General features: G+C 42.9%; 1 protein-coding gene across 1 annotated transcript in view; it reads left to right on the plus strand.

Annotated features, from left to right (window-relative positions):
- FBLN5 (fibulin 5) overlaps nucleotides 1–19,948 on the plus strand; it is a 156,334-nt gene that overhangs the window by 23,759 nt on the left and 112,627 nt on the right. Inside the window, exons 3-4 of the mRNA XM_077466752.1 lie at nucleotides 10,345–10,396; nucleotides 16,115–16,354. Coding sequence (XP_077322878.1) covers nucleotides 10,345–10,396; nucleotides 16,115–16,354 — 292 coding nt within the window. The remainder of the gene's footprint in view (nucleotides 1–10,344; nucleotides 10,397–16,114; nucleotides 16,355–19,948) is intronic.

The following is a 19,948-nucleotide window of genomic DNA, read 5'->3' on the forward strand; positions in this document are numbered from 1 at the left end:
TCCCATCAGCGCCCCCTTACATCAGAGAGTCCCATCAGCACCCCCTTACATCAGAGTGTCTCATTAGCAGCCCCTTTACATCAGAGTGTCTCATTAGCAGCCCCCTTACATCAGAGTGTGCCATCACCAGCCCCCTTGCATCAGAGTGGCCCACTGAGCCATCGGCCCACCGGGAAACTCCCTGTAGTCCCAATGGCCAGTACATGCCTGTCATGGACTACTAACTTCACAAATTTTGAATCCCGTGGACCACTAACAGGAATTTTACAGGCCTTGTACACACAAGGTTGTGGCTCTCTGCCCCCCTCCCCCTGGATCACACTGCTGCCTTATACACACACAATGCTCCGGGCCCTCTGTCCCCTCCCCCTTGATCATACTGCTGCCTTATACACACACAATGCTCCGGGCCCTCTGTCCCCCCTCCCCCTTGATCATATTTCTGCCTTATACACACAATGTTCCGGCTCTCTGCCCCTCCTCCCCCTGGATTACACTGCTGCCTTATAGACACATAATGCTCTGGGCCCTCTGCCCGTTCCCCCTGGATCACACTGCTGCCTTATACACACACAATACTCTGGGTTCTCTGCCCCCTCCCCCTGGATCACACTGCTGCCTTATACACACAATGTTCCAGCCCCCTACCCCTCTCCCCCTGAATCGCGCTGCTGCCTTATACATACAATGCTCCAGCTCTCTGCCCCCCCCCCCCACATCACACTGCTGCCTTACAGAGACTTATCATTGGATCTCACCTCCTTATGCATCCATGTGCTCAAGCCCTGTGCTTCCTCCCACCGTCTGTGATCAGTGCCGCCATTGGAAGGTCCCCTCCTTCACCTTCTGCTCTCTGAACTACTCTCGGGCCTCCCTCTGAGTTCACAGGAACCAGAACTACAGACCACTGGTTGGCGACCAGATCAAAAGCATTTATTGGTCTGTTAAAGGGTCTTTAAAAATAAGATATAAACCATAACTGAAAAGCATTTAGTTTGCTAAAGTACTGTACATGAGAAACTGTGTTCCTGCAAAGTAGGGACTAAAATCCATCTCTTCTCTTAGTAAAAGCAGCACACATAGTAAACACAAATACTGGCTAGGCACAAAGTTAACCTTTTGATCACCCTAGATGTTTACAACTCCTTCCCTGCCAGTATCAGTAGTACAGTGACAGTGTATATTTTTAGCACCAATCACTTTATTAGTGTCACTTAGTGTCCAATTGGCCATCCCAATATTGCAGTCTTGCTATAAGTCACTGATCACTGCCATTACTAGTAGAAAAATAAATACAAATTCCAGTATATATTCCTTATTTTGTAGACGCTATAACATTTGCATAAACCAAGCAATATACGTTTATTGGGATTTCTGTTTACCAAAAACATGTAGCAGAATACATATTGGCCTAAATTCATGAAGAAATTTGATTTTTTTTTTTAAATTGGACATGTTTTATAGCAGAAAGTTAAAAAATCTTGTGTTTTTTTTTTTTTTTAATTGTCGCTTATTTTTTGTTTATAGTGCAAAAAATGAAAAACCGCAGAGGGGATCAAATACCATCAAAAGAAAGCTCTATTTGTGGGGAAAAAATGGCATCAATTTTATTTGGGTACAGCGTCGCACGACCGCGCAATTGTCAGTTAAAGTAACGCAGTGCCGTATCACAAAAAAAATTGCCTGGTTAGGAATAATTGTTACAGATTGAAAAAAACAAAAAAAAAAAAGGACTGAAAATGACTTTGGAAAAGAACGTTTGATCGTTCAGGTCGTTGTTTGCAGGCCACTTGTAGTTTTCCACCCTCTGCTAGATAAATGGATCCGCACACAGGGGAGGTCACTGCTGGAGCTCTGCTCTGATTTGTGTTGCAAAACGCACATTTTGGTCTGTGATTATCTGAGCAGCGAGTATCCGATGACAAATCCCAAACCGCCGCGCGCTGCGGCCAAGGAGCACAGCTGGCCGAGGCAGAGATTGTGTTGGTCGGCTGACTGGTTGTTCTGGGGAAAGACGTCCTGACACTGGAATGCTGCAGACAAGGACTGGAGCTTTCTAAAAGATTGTTTTTTTTTTTTTTTTATTACTAACTAATATAGCGCCAACATCTGCCACAACGCTGTTCATAGTGAGCACATGCAGTGGTTCTAAGAAGCAACATTGTAACTCTTTAAATAATAGGAATGTGTGCTCAGCTCAAGGGTTACAGTGGAGATCAGAATTGAGAGATACTGGAGGTGAATGAGACTTGGCAGAATCTGTGATGAGAGGCGTCAGGGAAACCAGATGGCGTAAATGGTGTTTTGTCCAATTTCCTATTTATTATGTATGTGTAAGCATCTGCCATGTATACAGCATCTCTCGAAAGTGAGTACACCCCTCACATTTTTGTAAATATTTTCTTCTATCTTTTCATGTGACAACACTGAAGAAATGACACTTGTCTACAATGTAAAGTAGTGAGTGTACAGCTTGTATAACAGTGTATATTTGCTGTCCCCTCAAAATAACTCAAAACACAGCCATTAATGTCTAAACCGCTGGCAACAAAAATGAGTACACCCCTAAGTGAAAATGTCCAAATTGGGCCCAATTCGCCATTTTCCCTCCACGGTGTCATGTGACTCATTAGGGTTACATGGTTTCAGGTATGAATGGGGAGCAGATTTGTTAAATTTGGTGTTATCGCTCTCACTCTGTCATACTGGTCACTGGAAGTTCAACATGGCACCTCATGGCAAAGAACTCTCTGAGGATCTGAAAAAAAAATATTTTTGCTTTCCATAAAGATGGCCTAGGCCAGTGATGGCGAACCTTAGCACCCCAGATGTTTTGGAAATACATTTCCCATGATACTCCACTACACTGCAGAGTGCATGAGCATCATGGGAAATGTAGTTCCAAAACATCTGGGGTGCCAAGGTTCGCCATCACTGGCCTAGGCGATAAGAATATTGCCAAGCCCCTGAAACTGAGCTGCAGCATGGTGGCCAAAACCATACAGCAGTTTAACAGGACAGGTTCCACTCAGAACAGGCCTTACCATGGTTGACCAAAGAAGTTGAGTGCACGTGCTCAGCGTCATATCCAGAGGTTGTCTTTGGGAAATAGACGTATGAGTGCTGCCAGCTCAGTTTCAGTCAGCCAGTCTGCTGCAGAGGTTGAAGGAGTTGGGGGTCAGCCTGTCAGTGCTCAAACATACACCATCAAATTGGTCTGCATGGGTGTCATCCCAGAAGGAAGCCTCTTCTAAAGATGATGCACAAGAAAGCCCTTAAACAGGTTGCTGAAGACAGACTAAGGACATGGATTACTGGAACCATGTCCTGTGGTCTGATGAGATCAAGATAAACTTATTTGGTTCAGATGATGTGTGTGTGGTGGCAACCAGGTGAGGACAAAGACAAGTGTGTCTTGCCTACAGTCAAGCATGGTGTTGGGAGTGTCATGGTCTGGGGCTGCATGAGTGCTGCCGGCACTGGGGAGCTACAGTTCATGTGAGGGAACCATGAATGCCAACATGTACTGTGACATACTGAAGCAGAGCGTGATCCCCTCCCTTTGGAGACTGGGCCACAGGGCAGTACTCCAACATAATGACCCCAAGCACACCTCCAAGACCACCACTGCCTTTCTAAAGAAGCTGAGGGTAAAGGTGATGGACTGGCCAAGTATGTCTCCAGACCTAAACCCTATTGAGCATCTGTGGGGAATCCTCAAATGCAACGTGGAAGAGTGCAAGGTCTCTAACATCCACCAGCTCCGTGATGTCGTCATGGAGGCGTGGAAGAGGACTCCAGTGGCAACCTGTGAATCTCTGGTGAACTCCATGCCCAAGAGGGTCAAGGCAGTGCTGGAAAATAATGATGGGCAAACAAAATATTGACACTTTGGACCTAATCTGGACATTTTCACTTAGGGGTGTCCTCACTTTTGCTGGCAGCGGTTTAGACATCAATGGCTGTGTGTTGAAGTATTTTGAGGGGCCAGCAAATTTACACTGCTGTACACTCACTACTTTTACATTGTAGCAAAGTGTAATTTCTTCAGTGTTGTCACATGAAAATATATCATAAAATATTTACAAAAATGGGGTTTAGTCACTTTTGTGACATACTGTATATAGACTGACAATAGAACTCTAATGTCTACATATTTTATCCCTTAGGGTTCATGCACATGTGCTTTAGTCTCTGTCACTTCAGAATTCTCTTGCTTATAGGCTCCTGAGATGTAAATCCGGCCCTGAATGCTTACCCATGTTATGGCCACTGGTTTGCCTCCAGGATCTTTCCCCAAGTTTGTGCAACGGCAGCCAGGCACACAGCAACAGTCACTCTTCTGGTTCAATAAACAGTCTAAGCCTGGGGTTGCCTTTTTCCAATTTACAGTATTGCTGGGTAGGAAGTAGGAAACTGGGATGCTCCATGAACACTGAACAGCGTTGGGGGACATTTTCTTCTTGATCACTTTTTAGGACAGTCCCTCCAGCCAAGGCCCAGCGATAATGGACAGCACTTGAGACACAATTGGTGCTGTCCCACACCAGGCAAGCAACTAGTTTGGATGCGTTAAGGAGGAGGGCTGCAACAGTCACTAGGATTCTACACTCACAATTTCCCTGGATACTCGGAAGCCTCCTTCCTTTATCAGCCAGACATTTCTCTCCTGAACCCTCCAGACAGGATCCTCAGTGAAATCCCTTTTTAGCTGCAGGGGTTTTCAGCAAGTAGGCCCCTTATTTTAGCAAGTCGTGGACCTTAATGAGCTCAAGTAGAACTTTAGCTGGGCTGCCCAGAAGGTCAGCAGCCTGGGAACTTCTCCTCCTGGACAAGACTCTGCTGCCCCAGGCCTCAGACTATTTATGCACACCCCTAGCCACCTACTGGGCTTCATTGCTCAGAGATTGTCTGAGACCACATAAATATTCAAGCTGTGAGTCTGCCCCTTCCCTCCCATTACATGAGGAAGCAGATGAAACCTAGAACAGGCCAAAATAATCACGCTGTTCCACTGGTTACAGGAGAGACAAAATAACTAAATTTACCTAGCCTATCCGAGACATTTGCAGAACGAAAAATTTGTTTTGTTTTGTTTCAATTTGTTGTTTACATAAATTTTAGTTAAATTCATTTCATTTGTTTTCCTAATTTGTTTTGTCTATGGGAATATCAATCGAAAAAAACAAGAGACACCAAAAAATAAGGAATATATGATATCTGAAAATAATAATAAAAAAATACAAAAAAAATAATGAAAAACGGAAGTAAAAATAAAGGTGGAAAAATGAAAAAAATATATATAAATAATAATAATTGGAAATATAGTGAAAATAATGAAAAAAATATATAGAAAATGGGAATAATAAAAAATAGTAATAAAGAATAATATTAATGAAATAATAAAAAAAAAGAATGAATATGAAATAATATAAATGAAATTAATTAATTAATAAATCAAAAAGTGAGGGGAAAAGCGGGCTATTCATTATTAACACAAAAAGAAAAATTCATTTGAAAATTTTTTTTGTGTGTGTGTGTATATATATATATATATATATATATATATATATATATATATTTGAAAATATAGTATATAGATGAATTATAAAATATAAAAATTATAAATATATATTATATAAGAAGTAATTAAAATATATCATATATAGTAAATGATAATATAAGTAAATAAAAAGTGTAAATGAATAAAAAATCATAAAAATTTAGAAAAAATTATACAATTGATGAAAAATTATATATAACGACTGGTGAAATAGAAATAAAAAAGTTATATATTGTTATTATGTGGGACCAAAGAAGGTATATAGATAGAAAGTTTATTTTAAAAATATATATAGATAAGGATTTTTTAATATATTCACGTATTATAGATGTTTTCATTGTTTGTGTATTTATGTTCTATAGATAATACTCAAAAACTGTGGTACTAAAGCCTATAATATATGAAATGTATTCTGTTTGCTCAATTATGGGCAAAACAGATATATACATTTGTCTCACATAAGAAAAAAAAAAAAAAATATATATATATATATATATATATATATATATATATATATATATATATATATATAAAATGATATACATCAACTGGCGAAAGAATAATAAAAAATCCATTAATATACTAAAAAAAGGGAAAAAATCCACTAATATACAAAGACACAAAAAATACAAAAGAGAGCTCCATTGTTACACTAAAAATGATTAAATAGTTAAGGGTAGTGAAGAAAGTTTTTTTTCATAACCCTAGTAGTATCAATGCAAGGAAGGAGAATCCTAAAAAGAAACCTGTGTTCACCATGCGATTTGCACGGTGTGATTTTTAGAAAACGCACCGGAATTAGTAAAAATATATCTATAAAATAATGATGGGGAGCCCGTATTAAAAACCAAAACAGTATGCTATCATAATTCAAAGGATAGTTCAGACTTCCAATCCCTCATTCATACCTCCCAGGTGCTAGAATGTCTAATGTGGAAATCCAGAATGTTTCTCTGGAGCAGTTTTTTTAAAACGTTATGCTGCCGGGAGTGATTTAGAAATTTGTTCAATGACCCAAACTTCAAGTTTTTCAGTGGACTGCTGGTGGGCTTCCAAAAAATGCCTTGGTACACTGTGTCTAGGCCCACTAGGTGGATCCTTAGAACTTTCAATGGATCTCCTATGCTCGCCGAACCTGGTTCGGAGTGTCCTAATGGTCCGTCCCGCATAAATCAAGCCACAAGGGCAAGTCAACCCATAAATTACATATTCTGAAGAGCAGTTGTAAAAGTCTCTGAGTATATGTAGTTCCTTTTGTTGAAAAATACTTTTTCCCGTGTTCCACATATTTACAAGTTTTACACTGGCATTTGTGACACCAAAACATCCCTAGTAATGATATCAGTATGGGTTTTTCAAGTGGGGTATAACTCGATCTAATTTTGCTTGGTGCAATTTTTGACTTTAGATTGGGTGCTTTATGGTATGTGACTCTGGGGCATTGTGGGATCAACGGTTTTAAAAGAGGATCCTGTAGTAAAATGCCCCAGTGATTGTTGAGGATTTGCTCCATTTTCTTGAATTCAGTATTAAAAGTCGTGGTGAAACCTAAATCGTGATTGGTGGGTGGTGTATTTAACGTTTTCAGGTTTTCCTTTAAAAAAAAAGTTTGCGTGCATGATCAACAGAGGCAAGGGGATAGCCTTTGTCTTTAAATTTTTCTTTTAGTAGGGCACTTTGTTCCAAATAATCACTTTCCCTCGTGCAATTTTGACGAAGTCTGCAAAATTGACCTTTGGCAATATTATCAATCCACCTTGGAAGATGGCAACTCTTAAGATGGAGATATGAGTTGCCTGCAGTTGGTTTGATATCGTTTTTAGAGAAAATTTTTGCTGAGGCTTCATCATGGCCAAGCTCCAAATCAAGAAATGGTAGTGAGTCTGAATTCGTCTCTGACGTAAAAGACAAGTCATATGGATTCTGATTACAATATTGTACAAACTGATTGATTATGTCAAGGGGACCATCCAAAACTATAATGATATCATCAATATAACGCCAAAAAAATACGATATTGCTTGCAAATGGGTTGTTGTGATGAATGTAAACGTTCTCCCAATAACCCATTGCCAAATTTGCATAAGAGGGAGCACAATTTGCTCCCATAGCTGTACCCTGTTTCTGCACATAAAAATCCCCATCAAAAATAAAATAATTATGTGTTAGGCAAAAGCCCACGGCATCTAGGATAAATGTGGCCTGGCACGGATTGATCAGAGGTCCTTTTCTCAAAAAATATTCCAATGCCATAAGGCCAAAGGAATGGGGGATCGATGTATAAAGGGAGTTGACATCAAGTGAGAGCCAATGGTAAGTTGGCGCCCATTGGTAGGCAGAGAGGAATGCTGTCCCTAATGTATGATTGAAGCTGATGAACAATCGGCTGAAGGAAGTGATCAATGTACAAACTCAATCCAGTCATGACTATGGTTCTATGGAACACGGTTTAATTTCCAACTGACGGCTGCCTTGTCTGCATATCCTTGGATTTTAGTTCAGATCGGACTAATTTACATATTATTTGAAGTCGGACTGTTATCATTAGAGACTTCTATTCCTATCCGATTAGTTAAATGTATTGGATGATTTTACAGTGCTGATTCAGAATTGTGCGCCTATACTTGCTGTATTCTTTTCTATTGAAATGTATTCTGTTCCAATTTTGGAAGATGATTAGATTGTTATATTCTATTGCATTGTATAGTTTATTTTCTATTCTATTCTTTTCTATTCTGTTCAAATTTATTCTATTTGAATTCAAATTTATTCTATTTGAATTCAAATTTATTCTATTTGAATTCAAATTTATTCTATTTGAATTCAAATTTATTCTATTCGAAATTCAGAATTTCAGAAGATGGTTATATTCTATTTTATTCTTATATACTGATTTTTTTCTATTATAACCTATTCTATTTGAATTTTGGGAAATGTTTAAATTCTTTCTATTCTATTATTTTTTTATATATTCTATTCAGTTTTATTTCTGTTCTATTCTTTTCTAGCCTATTAATTTCTATGCCAATTCAAATTTATTCTATTCGAATTTTGGAAGAAGGCTATATTTTTCTATTCTTTATTATATTCAAAGTTATTCTACTTGAAATTTGAACTTCAGAAGATGGTTATATTCCATTCTATTGCTTTCCTATTCTATTGTATTCCTTTATTTTCTATTATATTTTATCCTGTTTTACTCTATTCTTTTATTTTGTATTCTAATCCTTTATTTTCTATTCTACTTTATTATCTCCAGAAATTCAAATTCTATTGGAAAACTATTTGAATTTTGGTCTGAAATTTAGTTTTGTTATTTCAGATCCATTTAAATTCCTTACTATTGCAATTCAGATGTATCTGACGTATATGAAAATTTGCCCGAAATTTCGAATCGGAACAAAACGAACTGCACAGCCTATCCACTAACATACCTAGGAGGGTGCTACAAATATATGAAAACCTATAAAATTTGCTTGTGTGTATTGGAAGGATTTCAAAAATTGTTCATTGACTTGCTGATGTGTAAAGCCTGAAAACCGTGCACACAGCTTCATAATTCTTCCAACACGTTTCCTGGGGTAATGGCAACCTACACGTTTCTCTCTCTAAAGTTCCCCATTAACTACTTGCCAGCTAGCCGCTGTCATACTGTGGCAGGTCGGCTCATTCCCATGAACTTGTTATAGCTGTAAGTCAGTCAATTTTTACAGCTACAGCAAGCGCCTGCTGCACCCGTGATCGCGCCACAGTGAGCAAGAACGGGAGTCAAGCAAGAAAGGGAATCTGTCAATGTAAACAGATAAATCCCAGTTCTGTCAGGGGAGGAGAGAGAGAGATCTGCTATTCCTAGTGATCAGGAACAGCGATCTCTCTCCTCCTCCAGTCAGTCCCCTCCACACCCACAGTTAGAAACACACATTAAAACCCCTTGATTACCACTAGTGTTAATCCCTTCCCTGCCAGTGTCATTTATGCAGCAATCCGTGCATTTTTATAGCACGGATTGCTGTATAAATGTCACTGGTCCAAAGAAAGTGTAACAAATATGCTGCAATGTCGCAGTCCCACTAAAAATCGATGATCACCGCTATTACTAGTAAAAAAAAAAAAAAAAGGCATAAATATATATGCCCTAAATTTTGTGGACGCTATAACTTTTGTGCAAACAAATCGATATATGCTTTTTTAGAATTTTTTTTACCAAAGATATGTAGATGAACACATATTGGTCTAAACTGATGAAGATTTTTTATTTTTTTGTTTTTGTTTTTTCCGGTAATTTATTTTAGCAAAATGTAAAAAAAAATATATATATATATATATATATATATATATATATATATATATATATATATATATATATATATATATATATATATATATATAATTTATTTTTTTAAAGGTGATTGAATACTCCCAAAAGAAAGCTCTATTTGTGAGGGGGGAAAAAAGGACATCAATTTTGTTTGGGTACAACGTCGCACGACCGCACAATTGTTAAAGAGACACAGTGCCGTATCGCAAAAAAATGGCCTGGTCCTTGAGAGGAAAAATCTTCCGGTCTTTAAGTGGTTAATCACATTCAAATTTGTTTTGAGGAAGCAACTTCATAAAAGATTGTAGATTCTCTTTAGATAAAGAGGACGTCTGATGTTTGACAAGTACATGGATATTTGTTAGAAGAATTATTTCAGCACATAAGAATATAACCAAACATAAAAATAAACATCCAAGTCTGTTCCCTCAGTATAGAATAATCTTTTCTTATTTCTCTATAGGAACAGTGCTCAAATGGCTTCCAGATAGACAGAGCGACCGGGGAATGTTTAGGTAAGAGAATCTGTTAAAGTTCTGGAAATTTATGAAGATATTTGTTATTGTTAAATTTATTAACAGCTGAAATATTAAAGTGGACCTGTCAATAAATTTCACACCTACTTACCGAATCACATTCAAGTTTTAGTTAAAGCCAAACTCTGGGCACGAAAAACTTTTATGTATGTTTCTTAACTCCTTGGCGTCGAGCGGCCACATATTTGCACGCATTAGTGCACACAGCGCTGTGCTGAGAGCACGTGCCCTGCGAGCTCCTGCCACAGTTACTGGCGACAGACGGAAAACTCCAGATTTGCTGCTTGCGATCAGAAGATTTCTGATTGTGTGACCAACACAACAGGCAAACACATGTTAAGCGCCACCACCAGGCATATAAATCCCCTTAGTGGCCAGTTCACACTTGTGCGATGCGAGAACCCTGCGAATCCACTGCGGGTTCCCGCATAGCACCCGACATGCATGGCAGTTCACACTGCCATATGCGAACTGCTGGGGAGTGTCATTATATGTTAACGACACTCCCATTTCAGCTCACATATCGCACTGCGAACTGACAGTTCGGACATGAATCGGATTGCATATGTGTGAACACACATGCGATCCGATTCTGGTCCGAACAGAAAAAAGGGTCCTGTGCGTGTTTGGACTGAATGCAGTGTGATATCAGCCATGCTATGTATGGCTGATATCGCACAGCACAGACATGGTATGTAATGTGAACAGCAGTGCGCTGCAAATTACATGCGATGTCTGGCATCGCACAAGTGTGAACTGGCCCTATCAGTTTGTGCCTTCCGTCAAAAAGTGCTCATGCATGTGCAGAACGGAAGGGCACTCAAGCTGATTCCCCGATCAGCTGGCGTGATGTCACCATAGCGCATGCGCACATCGTAGGAGGCTTTTTTTTCGACCGGAGATACCATTTCACGGGCACGATTTAAAGCTACGCAAAGAGCGGAGGGACACCGTAGTTGTCGGATTGATCCTCGCTGTAGCAGGGGCGGGTTGTTGGTTGTGTTGAAGGGCAGGTTTTGTCTGTGTTGCAACCCGCCCTTAGATGCAGGCAAAACGCGCCGTTCAACACATCAAACCCGCCATGCAACACAGACAAAACCGGACCTTGAGCAAACTGTAAACCCGTGCTGCAACAGCGAGGCATAATATGACAAATACGGGTGTCCCTCCGCTGTTTGCATAGCATTCAGTTGTGCCCGTCAAATGGTATCTCCCATAGAAAAAAAAAGCCTCCTACGATGTGCGCATGCACTATGGTGACGTCACGCCAGCTGATCAGGAAATCAGCTGAAGTGCCCTTCCGTTCTGCACATGCGCAGGCATTTTTCGACGGAGGGCACAAATCAACAGAACACCGGCTCCAAGGGGTTAATAACCACAATAACCAAAAAAGGATTTCACTTTATGTGCGCCAAATGCCTTTGCAAACCTAGATATTTGCTTGTAATAGAAACAGTGACTAAGGATAAGCTCAAGATCCAGACCAAACTTTGGCTGTTCAGGCATTTGTACCAACACTAGATTGTCGGTCCATTTGCAGGGCCGTCTTTAGCGCAGGGCAAACGGGGCCCCTGCTCTGGGCCCAATGTTTGTAGGGGGGCCCGCATTGCTACCCGCGAATTGGGACCCCAAGGAAGGTTTTGCAGAGTGCGCAGAGGACAGGGGATGGGAGGCTGTATTCCCGTGCTAGCCAGCTGAGAGGGGGCGGGGCCGGGAGCTCCACTGACGATCTGACCCGCCCGTGCAGTCTGTATGCTCGGAACAGAGCGGCTGTAGTGAGAGCCAGTGATCGGAGTGGGAGCGTCAGTGGAGCTCCCGGCCCCGCCCCCTCTCAGCTGGCTAGCACCTCTGTATTCCCCATCCAGTATAGAGGGGGCGGGGCCGGGAGCTCCACTGATGCTCCCACTCCGATCACTGGCTCTCACTACACCCGCTCTGTTCCCAGCATACAGGCTGCACGGGCGGGGTCAGAGCGTCAGTGGAGCTCCCGGCCTTGCCCCAGCTCAGCTGGCTAGCGCGGGAATACAGCCTCCCGTGTCCTCTGTGCACTCTGCAAAACCTTCATTGGGGCCCCAATTCACGGGTAACGGGGCCCCCCTACAAAGCATCAGTGGAGCGCCTGGCTGTTGTAGGGAGATCAGAGAATGGAAGCCCCGCCCACATACCTCTAAATGTATGTAGTGTGTTTGGCTGCCCAGGTATGTCCTTGCACCCATAAAATGCCTAACTGCTTAAGCTGTCTTAACCCTGAGCTGTGTTATTCAACTGTCAAGCTGTGGGTTGCTGAAAGTTCTCTGACCATCCCCTGTAACATGTACGCAGTCTCTTATTGTCTCTTGCAATATGTCCGCAGTCTCTGATTGTCTCCTGCAGTATGTCCGCAGTCTCTGATTGTCTCCTGCAGTATGTCCGCAGTCTCTGATTGTCCGCAGTCTCTGATTGTCTCCTGCAGTATGTCCGCAGTCTCTGATTGTCTCCTGCAGGATGTCCGCAGTCTCTGATTGTCTCCTGCAGGATGTCCGCAGTCTCTGATTGTCTCCTGCAGGATGTCCGCAGTCTCTGATTGTCTCCTGCAGGATGTCCGCAGTCTCTGATTGTCTCCTGCAGGATGTCCGCAGTCTCTGATTGTCTCCTGCAGGATGTCCGCAGTCTCTGATTGTCTCCTGCAGGATGTCCGCAGTCTCTGATTGTCTCCTGCAGGATGTCCGCAGTCTCTGATTGTCTCCTGCAGGATGTCCGCAGTCTCTGATTGTCTCCTGCAGGATGTCCGCAGTCTCTGATTGTCTCCTGCAGGATGTCCGCAGTCTCTGATTGTCTCCTGCAGTATGTCCGCAGTCTCTGATTGTCTCCTGCAGTATGTCCGCAGTCTCCGATTGTCTCCTGCAGTATGTCTGCAGTCTCTGATTGTCTCCTGCCATATGTCCGCAGTCTCTGATTGTCTCCTGTAGTATGTACCCAGTCTCTGTCTCCTGCAGTATGTCGCCAGTCTCTGATTGTCTCCTGTAGTATGTCTGCACTCTCTGAAACTCTCCTGTAGTATGTCTGCACTCTCTGACACTCTCCTGTAGTATGTGTATTAATGTGCCCCTTTACTTACTCAATTATTTAGGATTGCTCTACTGCTCAGTGAGAGGTAATGATGTGCATTAACCTGTAGCAACCAATCAGCGAACAGTAGTGATCTTGCAGCCAATCAGTAAGTGGTAATGATGTGCATCAACCTTTAGCAACCAATCGGCAAGCAGAAATTATGTGTTGTAACCTCTAGCAACCAGCCAGCGAGCAGTAAGGATAGGCTGTAACCTCTGGCAAACAATTGCAATCATTGCGTGATCTGCTGCAGTAAACTGATTTTGAGTCTACCTGCTATTTTTTGTATGTCTCAGAATGGAGGGGGGGGCCCCCAAGAAAATGTTTGCCCAGGGCCCAATCAAAATTAAAGACGGCCCTGTCCATTTGTCAGGAGCCAAATATCATATATAGTATCTGTATTTCTACTGCTGCTCTCTATGACAGCTTCCTAAGTGTCAATGGATGCTAAGGCAGCGGTGGGTGCGTTCCTCACCACCATTGACAGCACCCGTTCCTATTTATTTACTGGCTGGGAATCCCTGACCATGTTCACAAAGGGGAGGGGGGATAATATAACATCACTGACCAAATATAGCCATAGGACCATATTTGTTCAATGATGTCACCCAGGAGACTCCATCCCTGGGAGATATTCAGTGCTAGTCGGTGATGAGACCAACGCGACTGTCCATCGGTAAGTAGGTTTTTTTTCTTTTCGAGGTTTTCATGCACCTCCCAGCAACATAATCCCCCCCCCCCCATGTTGAGAGAATGGGACCTGATATGCTTTAGGAGAGGGGAATGCATACTGCCCCCTCCCCATACCACACTCAAAGCTAAAGTTTAATCTGATGCTTTTCTATGCAATGCAGGAAGATCATGGCTGATTGGAGGGGGCGGCAGGGTGCTGTTCATACTTTCCTGAAAACATCACAGCACCCTGTCTCAGTACTCCCCTCAGCCCTAATGTGACATGGTTAAAACAACTAATAATATCCAATCATTGAAAGGCGCTGGCCAGGGACAGTCAGGCTGGGGAGAGGGGGGTGCTGGATGATGCTGGACAACCTTCAGCCAGGAAATGATGTGGGCTCTGTCTGACTTGCTGCAGCTTCTAATGCGCATAGTGAGATGCTCACAGTGTGCAGTTAAATCTAAATAAGCCGTTTCAGTAGAGGAGAGGAGCTGGTACAACTGTGCAAGACTGAAGGGAAGGTCGGAGGTCAGTTTTAATTATTCTGATTGCCCTAATGAACTCGAACTGGTTGCTGCATGTTGCAGTTGAACACCATTCACGTCAGTTCCTTATTGTGCATAGAGAAAACAATGCCTTTTGTTCACTTGAATGGAGTTGTTAAACTGTATCCAAATCTGAATTGATTGCGATATTCTGAAATGTGACACTCCCTGAGCCTGTGCCGAGTTCCCAGGCGGATATCGGGCTGCCAAAACTCTGCCGGCTTTTATGTGAATGTTTCACTTCATTGTTCTGTGTTATCAGAACAATACACCGCTGTGTTTTTTCTTTTTGCCGTTTCTTGAAAATATAAGAAATTTCCGTGAGGTTTACTCCTCTATCAGGTCCCTTCAGAGCTTTGAGTCCCCTCCCTGAACTGAGTACGAAGGCAGAACATACAAGTCCCATGGTGCCCGGCAGAAGAGCCGGGGGCCCAGAGGGAGATTCTTTAACCTGTTACAAAGCCATATGTGCTGACAGGTCTGCCCTCTGGTGGGTCACAGCTGTATCACTTCATGGGATGTGATGGGTAAGGTCTGGCCCAGGCTCTGAAGATATATCTTTACACCTTGCTATAAGAGGTCAACCAGGAGAAGGGAAGGCCTTCTCTAAACTGGCCATACACTATACCAGAATCTCCAAATGTTTCAGTACTATTCAGTATTTGTGGGCCGAAAAAATCAGTTGTATTAATGATTGAATACAATTTAAATTAATGAATACATTATAATTGGAACTTTGTTTTTAATCAGCATGAAATGATTCAGAACAGAGAAAGCGCTTACATCACTGTCCCCCCTTACATCAGTCCTTGTCACAGTTCCACCTTACATAAGAGTACCCTTCAGGAACCCCCTTACCTGAGGGTCTACAGAGTCCACCTTACATGAGTACCCATCAGAATCCACCCTTTTATTAGCGTACCCTTCAGAAACCTTACATAAGGGTCTATAGAGTCCCCCCTTAAATGAGAGTCCCCATCAGCATTGATCCTTACTTGAGAGTACCCATTACATGAGGGTCCTGACCAGGGTCCTGACCAGGGTCCGCCCTCACGTCGGGGTCCTGACCAGGGTCCGCCCTCACGTCGGGGTCCTGACCAGGGTCCGCCCTCACGTCGGGGTCCTGACCAGGGTCCACCCTTACATCGGGGTCCTCACCAGGGTCCACCCTCACGTCGGGGTCCTCACCAGTCTGCCCTTGTCCTGTATGTTGAGTGATATTCTCTGTATCTGTTCTTATTTTGTATGTATGGACTCTGCACAGTACCACTTCTCCTGTCTTGTATGCTAGATGTAATTCTTGGAATCTCTTCTTATTCTCTATGTATGTACTTTGCACAGTGCCACTTCTCTTGTTCTATAAACCTGTATTTTTCCCATTTATAGACATAGATGAATGTCGTATCATCGCCGATGCTTGCCGCGGAGACATGGTCTGTGTCAATCAGAATGGCGGTTATCTCTGCATCCCCCGGTCCAGCACATACAGAGCACCGTACCGCACCCCTTACCTCCCCGCTGTCTCGCCACTTGCTCCTCCTCTCTCTGCTCCCAACTTCCCATCACCAGCCCGACCTATCATATGTCGCTTCGGCTACCAGATGGATGAAAACAGCCAATGTGTCGGTAAGATACTCTTATCATTACTATGGCTTTCCGTAAAGGATAGAAGTCTACCTGTCATACATGCACAGAACCTGCCATTCTTGATGTATTGGATGTGGCTGCAAGGGATTGCAGAGATCTGGGATAAAGTTAATTTAGTGATCGTTCTGACTTAAAGTGTTACTAAACCCACAACAGTAAAATCAGTCTGTATATGCAGTAAAGCATGCTTGTTATACTCACAAGGGGTTAGTCCTCTGCATTGTGCTGTTTGACCCTGCCTTCTCTGATCCTCCCCTTCTTCCAATGTCTCCAATCCATCTCCTGGTAGAACAGAGGATAAGGGGATAAGCTGTACATGCTCAATTTGGTGTGTATTTTTTTTTTTTCTTGGGAGGGTGCATGTGATTGGCGCAGGGCCAATCGGCACTCTTCAGACAGAGAATTAGGGGTCATGCACAATCATAGGACAGTCTGAGGAGAAGAAAACTCCTTCTACAAGCTTTACCCAGACAGTGATACAAGTCACAAAACTGCTATCTACTGCTGATAAGAAAAGGTATTTAGCAGTTTATATTAGCTAAAATACAGTGGAACCTTGGATTACTAGCATAATCCGTTCCAGGAGAATGCTTATAATCCAAAGCACTCACATATCAAAGCGAGTTTCCCCATAGAAGTCAGTGGAAACAAAGATAATTAGTTCCGCATTGACTTCTATTGCATGCAATATTGCATGTGGCCAGAGGTGGGGGGGTGTCGGAGAGCCTCGGAAATACTAGAGGACAGCTCGGCTGAACTTGGAAGCCCTCAGGCTCGCAAACACTTGGAAACGGAGTGTTTGAGTATTTCGGAGTGATTCTGAGTATTTCCAAATGGCTCCGAACCTTTCCAAGTGTCACTGGCGCCCCCGCACCTCTGGCCAAATGCGGTACTGCAAACTCCATTGGCTTGAATCCTGCTCGTTTTGCGAGACTACACTCGCAAACCGAGTCAGGATTTAAAAAAAATAAGTTGCTCGTCTTTCAAAACGCTCTTTAACCACGTTGCTCGTAAACCGTGGTTCCACTGTAATTGAATTTCCGTGTCCTGTGGGAGACCAGATATAGTGAATGCAGGTTCCTGGGTTTAGTAATGCTTTTACACATCTCCCCTTCTGCTCATAGACACACAATATTAGACCAATACATCCATGAACAAAACTTTATGTGCATTTATTACAATGCATGTCCTGGACAATAAAAAGTCCTTTGCAGCATGCAGTTACAGTGTATCCTTTGCGTCTTCCTAAAATGTCAATCCCTGCTGTTAATCTCCTGCAAAGCACTTTGTGTTCCTGAAACTGATGTTCTCCCAAATCTTTCGCCGGAGAAACTTCCAGTGGCTGATCATGGAGAGCGCCGGTGTGGGAAACACAAGTGATGTACAATTTGCCCTATTAAGAATATATGATGCAGTCTGTCCCTGTCATTAATAGAGTTGGCCTTGGGGTTCGCCCGGAAGTCGGTTTGCGGCGAACTTTGCTTGTTTGCGATTCGCCAAAACTGCGGACTTCTGGCGCTGTTCGCGGCGGACATATTCATTTACATTGTGAAGAACTTTGACCTATGACACATCCATCATGAGGTACAGGACAGCCAATTGAGACATTTCAGCACATGGACATACATTATAAATATACCTGATCTGGCGGCCATTTTACATTCTGTCTTTTGTCAATGTAGGGAAAGGACGCTGTGTGGAGCAGGGACAGTCAGTTTAATCACTAGCTATTACTATTAGGTCCACACAAGTCCTTTTAAGGACTGGTATAGGTGTACAGTATATAGGGTTGTAATACACGTAAAATATGCTTTCTTTCAAATATAGAAAGCATATTATAGTGCACTGCATGCAGTGCTGACCGATTCTGCAGCTGTCGTTTCTCAGTGTAGGGAGGGACAGTTTGGTGTTTGGAGCAGGGACAGTCTGCAATTCACTAGCTACTAGCTAGCTACTATTAGGTCCACAAAGGTCCTTTTCAGGACTGGTATAGGTGTACAGTATATAGGGTTGTAATACACATATAATATACTTTCTTTCAAATATAGAAAGCATATTATAGTGCACTGCATGCAGTGCTGCTGACCGATTCTGCAGCTGTCGTTTCTCAGTGTAGGGACAGTTTGGTGTTTGGAGCAGGGACAGTCTGCAATTCTCTAGCTACTATTAGGTCCACAAAGCTCCTTTTAAGGACTGGTATAGGTGTACTATTTGGTGTGCAGTATATAGGGGTGTAATACACATATAAAATACTTGCAAATATAGAAAGCATAGTATAGTGCATTTCCACTGTGCAGCATTGTGACTGCTGAGCGGTTCTGCAGAGATAATACAAAGAGTGACAAACGCAATAAAAAAAAAAAGTATTATAACTGGTGTGATAAACCAGTGGCCCCCCAAAACGACAAATTGAAGCACGGTGTTATATACCTTCTTCCACATATATTGCACTTCTCTAGAGACTTTTGTCACAGGGTCATTTAAAAAATGACAGGCAGAGGAAGAGGCAGGCCCTTCCACAGGGGTGGTAGGGGGAGGGCAGGAGCAACAGGCTTGAGCCAAAGTGGCAAATTGCAGAAGGTGCGTTCGATTACATCAAAGGACGCACCAGACTTGGTTGAGTGGCTTACTCAGCCTTACTCTTCTGCACTCTCCTCATCCTCTCGATCTGCACCCTCTTCACTCTCTGCTGTGTGCATCCCCAAAGACACTACCACCAACACCACCATATACCCTCCGCTTGAGTCACAGGAATTATTTTCCGATCCATCACAAGACATTGCCAATGCGCAGCCTTTCTTGGCATTGGATCAGGAAGAGGAGGTAGCAACAACCACCACTCAGCAGTCTGACGACAGTACCCAGATCAGCCCAAGGAGGTTGGCCCCCGGTGTTGCTGCCTGCTCCGAGATGTGTGACAACGGTGCCAATCTGCTTAGCGCATTGAAACAGGGCAAAATTACAAAATTACACACGTGCCATGCATGGCATGCGTCTTAAACTTGGTCGTGCAGCGATTCATTGTCAAATACCCTGGGGTCCAGGACATCTTGCGGCAGGCAAGGAAAATATCGGCCCATTTCAGAAGATATTACATGGCCATGGCTCGCCTTGCTGACATTCAGCGGTGACACAATCTGCCGGTCAGACGTCTTATTTGCGATTGCCTCGACGTGATGGAACTCAACCTTCTATATGCTTGTTAGGCTGCTCCAGCAGAAATGTGCAGTTAACGACTACCTGTATGAACTCTGCGGCAGAACAGGTTTTGGGAGCTTGGTTTTTTTTCACCGCGCCAGTGGCTGCTCATGCGCAACACATGCAGACTTCTGCGGCCATTTGTTGAGATCACCAAACTGGTCAGTCGCAGCCATGGCTCCATCAGTGACATCGTACCTTATGCCTTCTTTATGGAGCTTGCAGGAGGAGCAGGAGCAGGAAGATGAGGCAGTCGCAATGCAGGATGAATTCCCAGGGGGGGGGCTACTCTATCTGAGACAAGTCAACAACAGGAGTCTGAAGAGGAGTCAGAGGAGGATGGTGCCGGGGCTGATGAGGAGGAGCAAGAAGAGC

Source organism: Lithobates pipiens, unplaced genomic scaffold, assembly GCF_037356315.1.
Source record: "Lithobates pipiens isolate NorthernLeopardFrog02 unplaced genomic scaffold, aLitPip1_a1.2 Scaffold_37, whole genome shotgun sequence".
Taxonomy (NCBI): domain Eukaryota; kingdom Metazoa; phylum Chordata; class Amphibia; order Anura; family Ranidae; genus Lithobates; species Lithobates pipiens.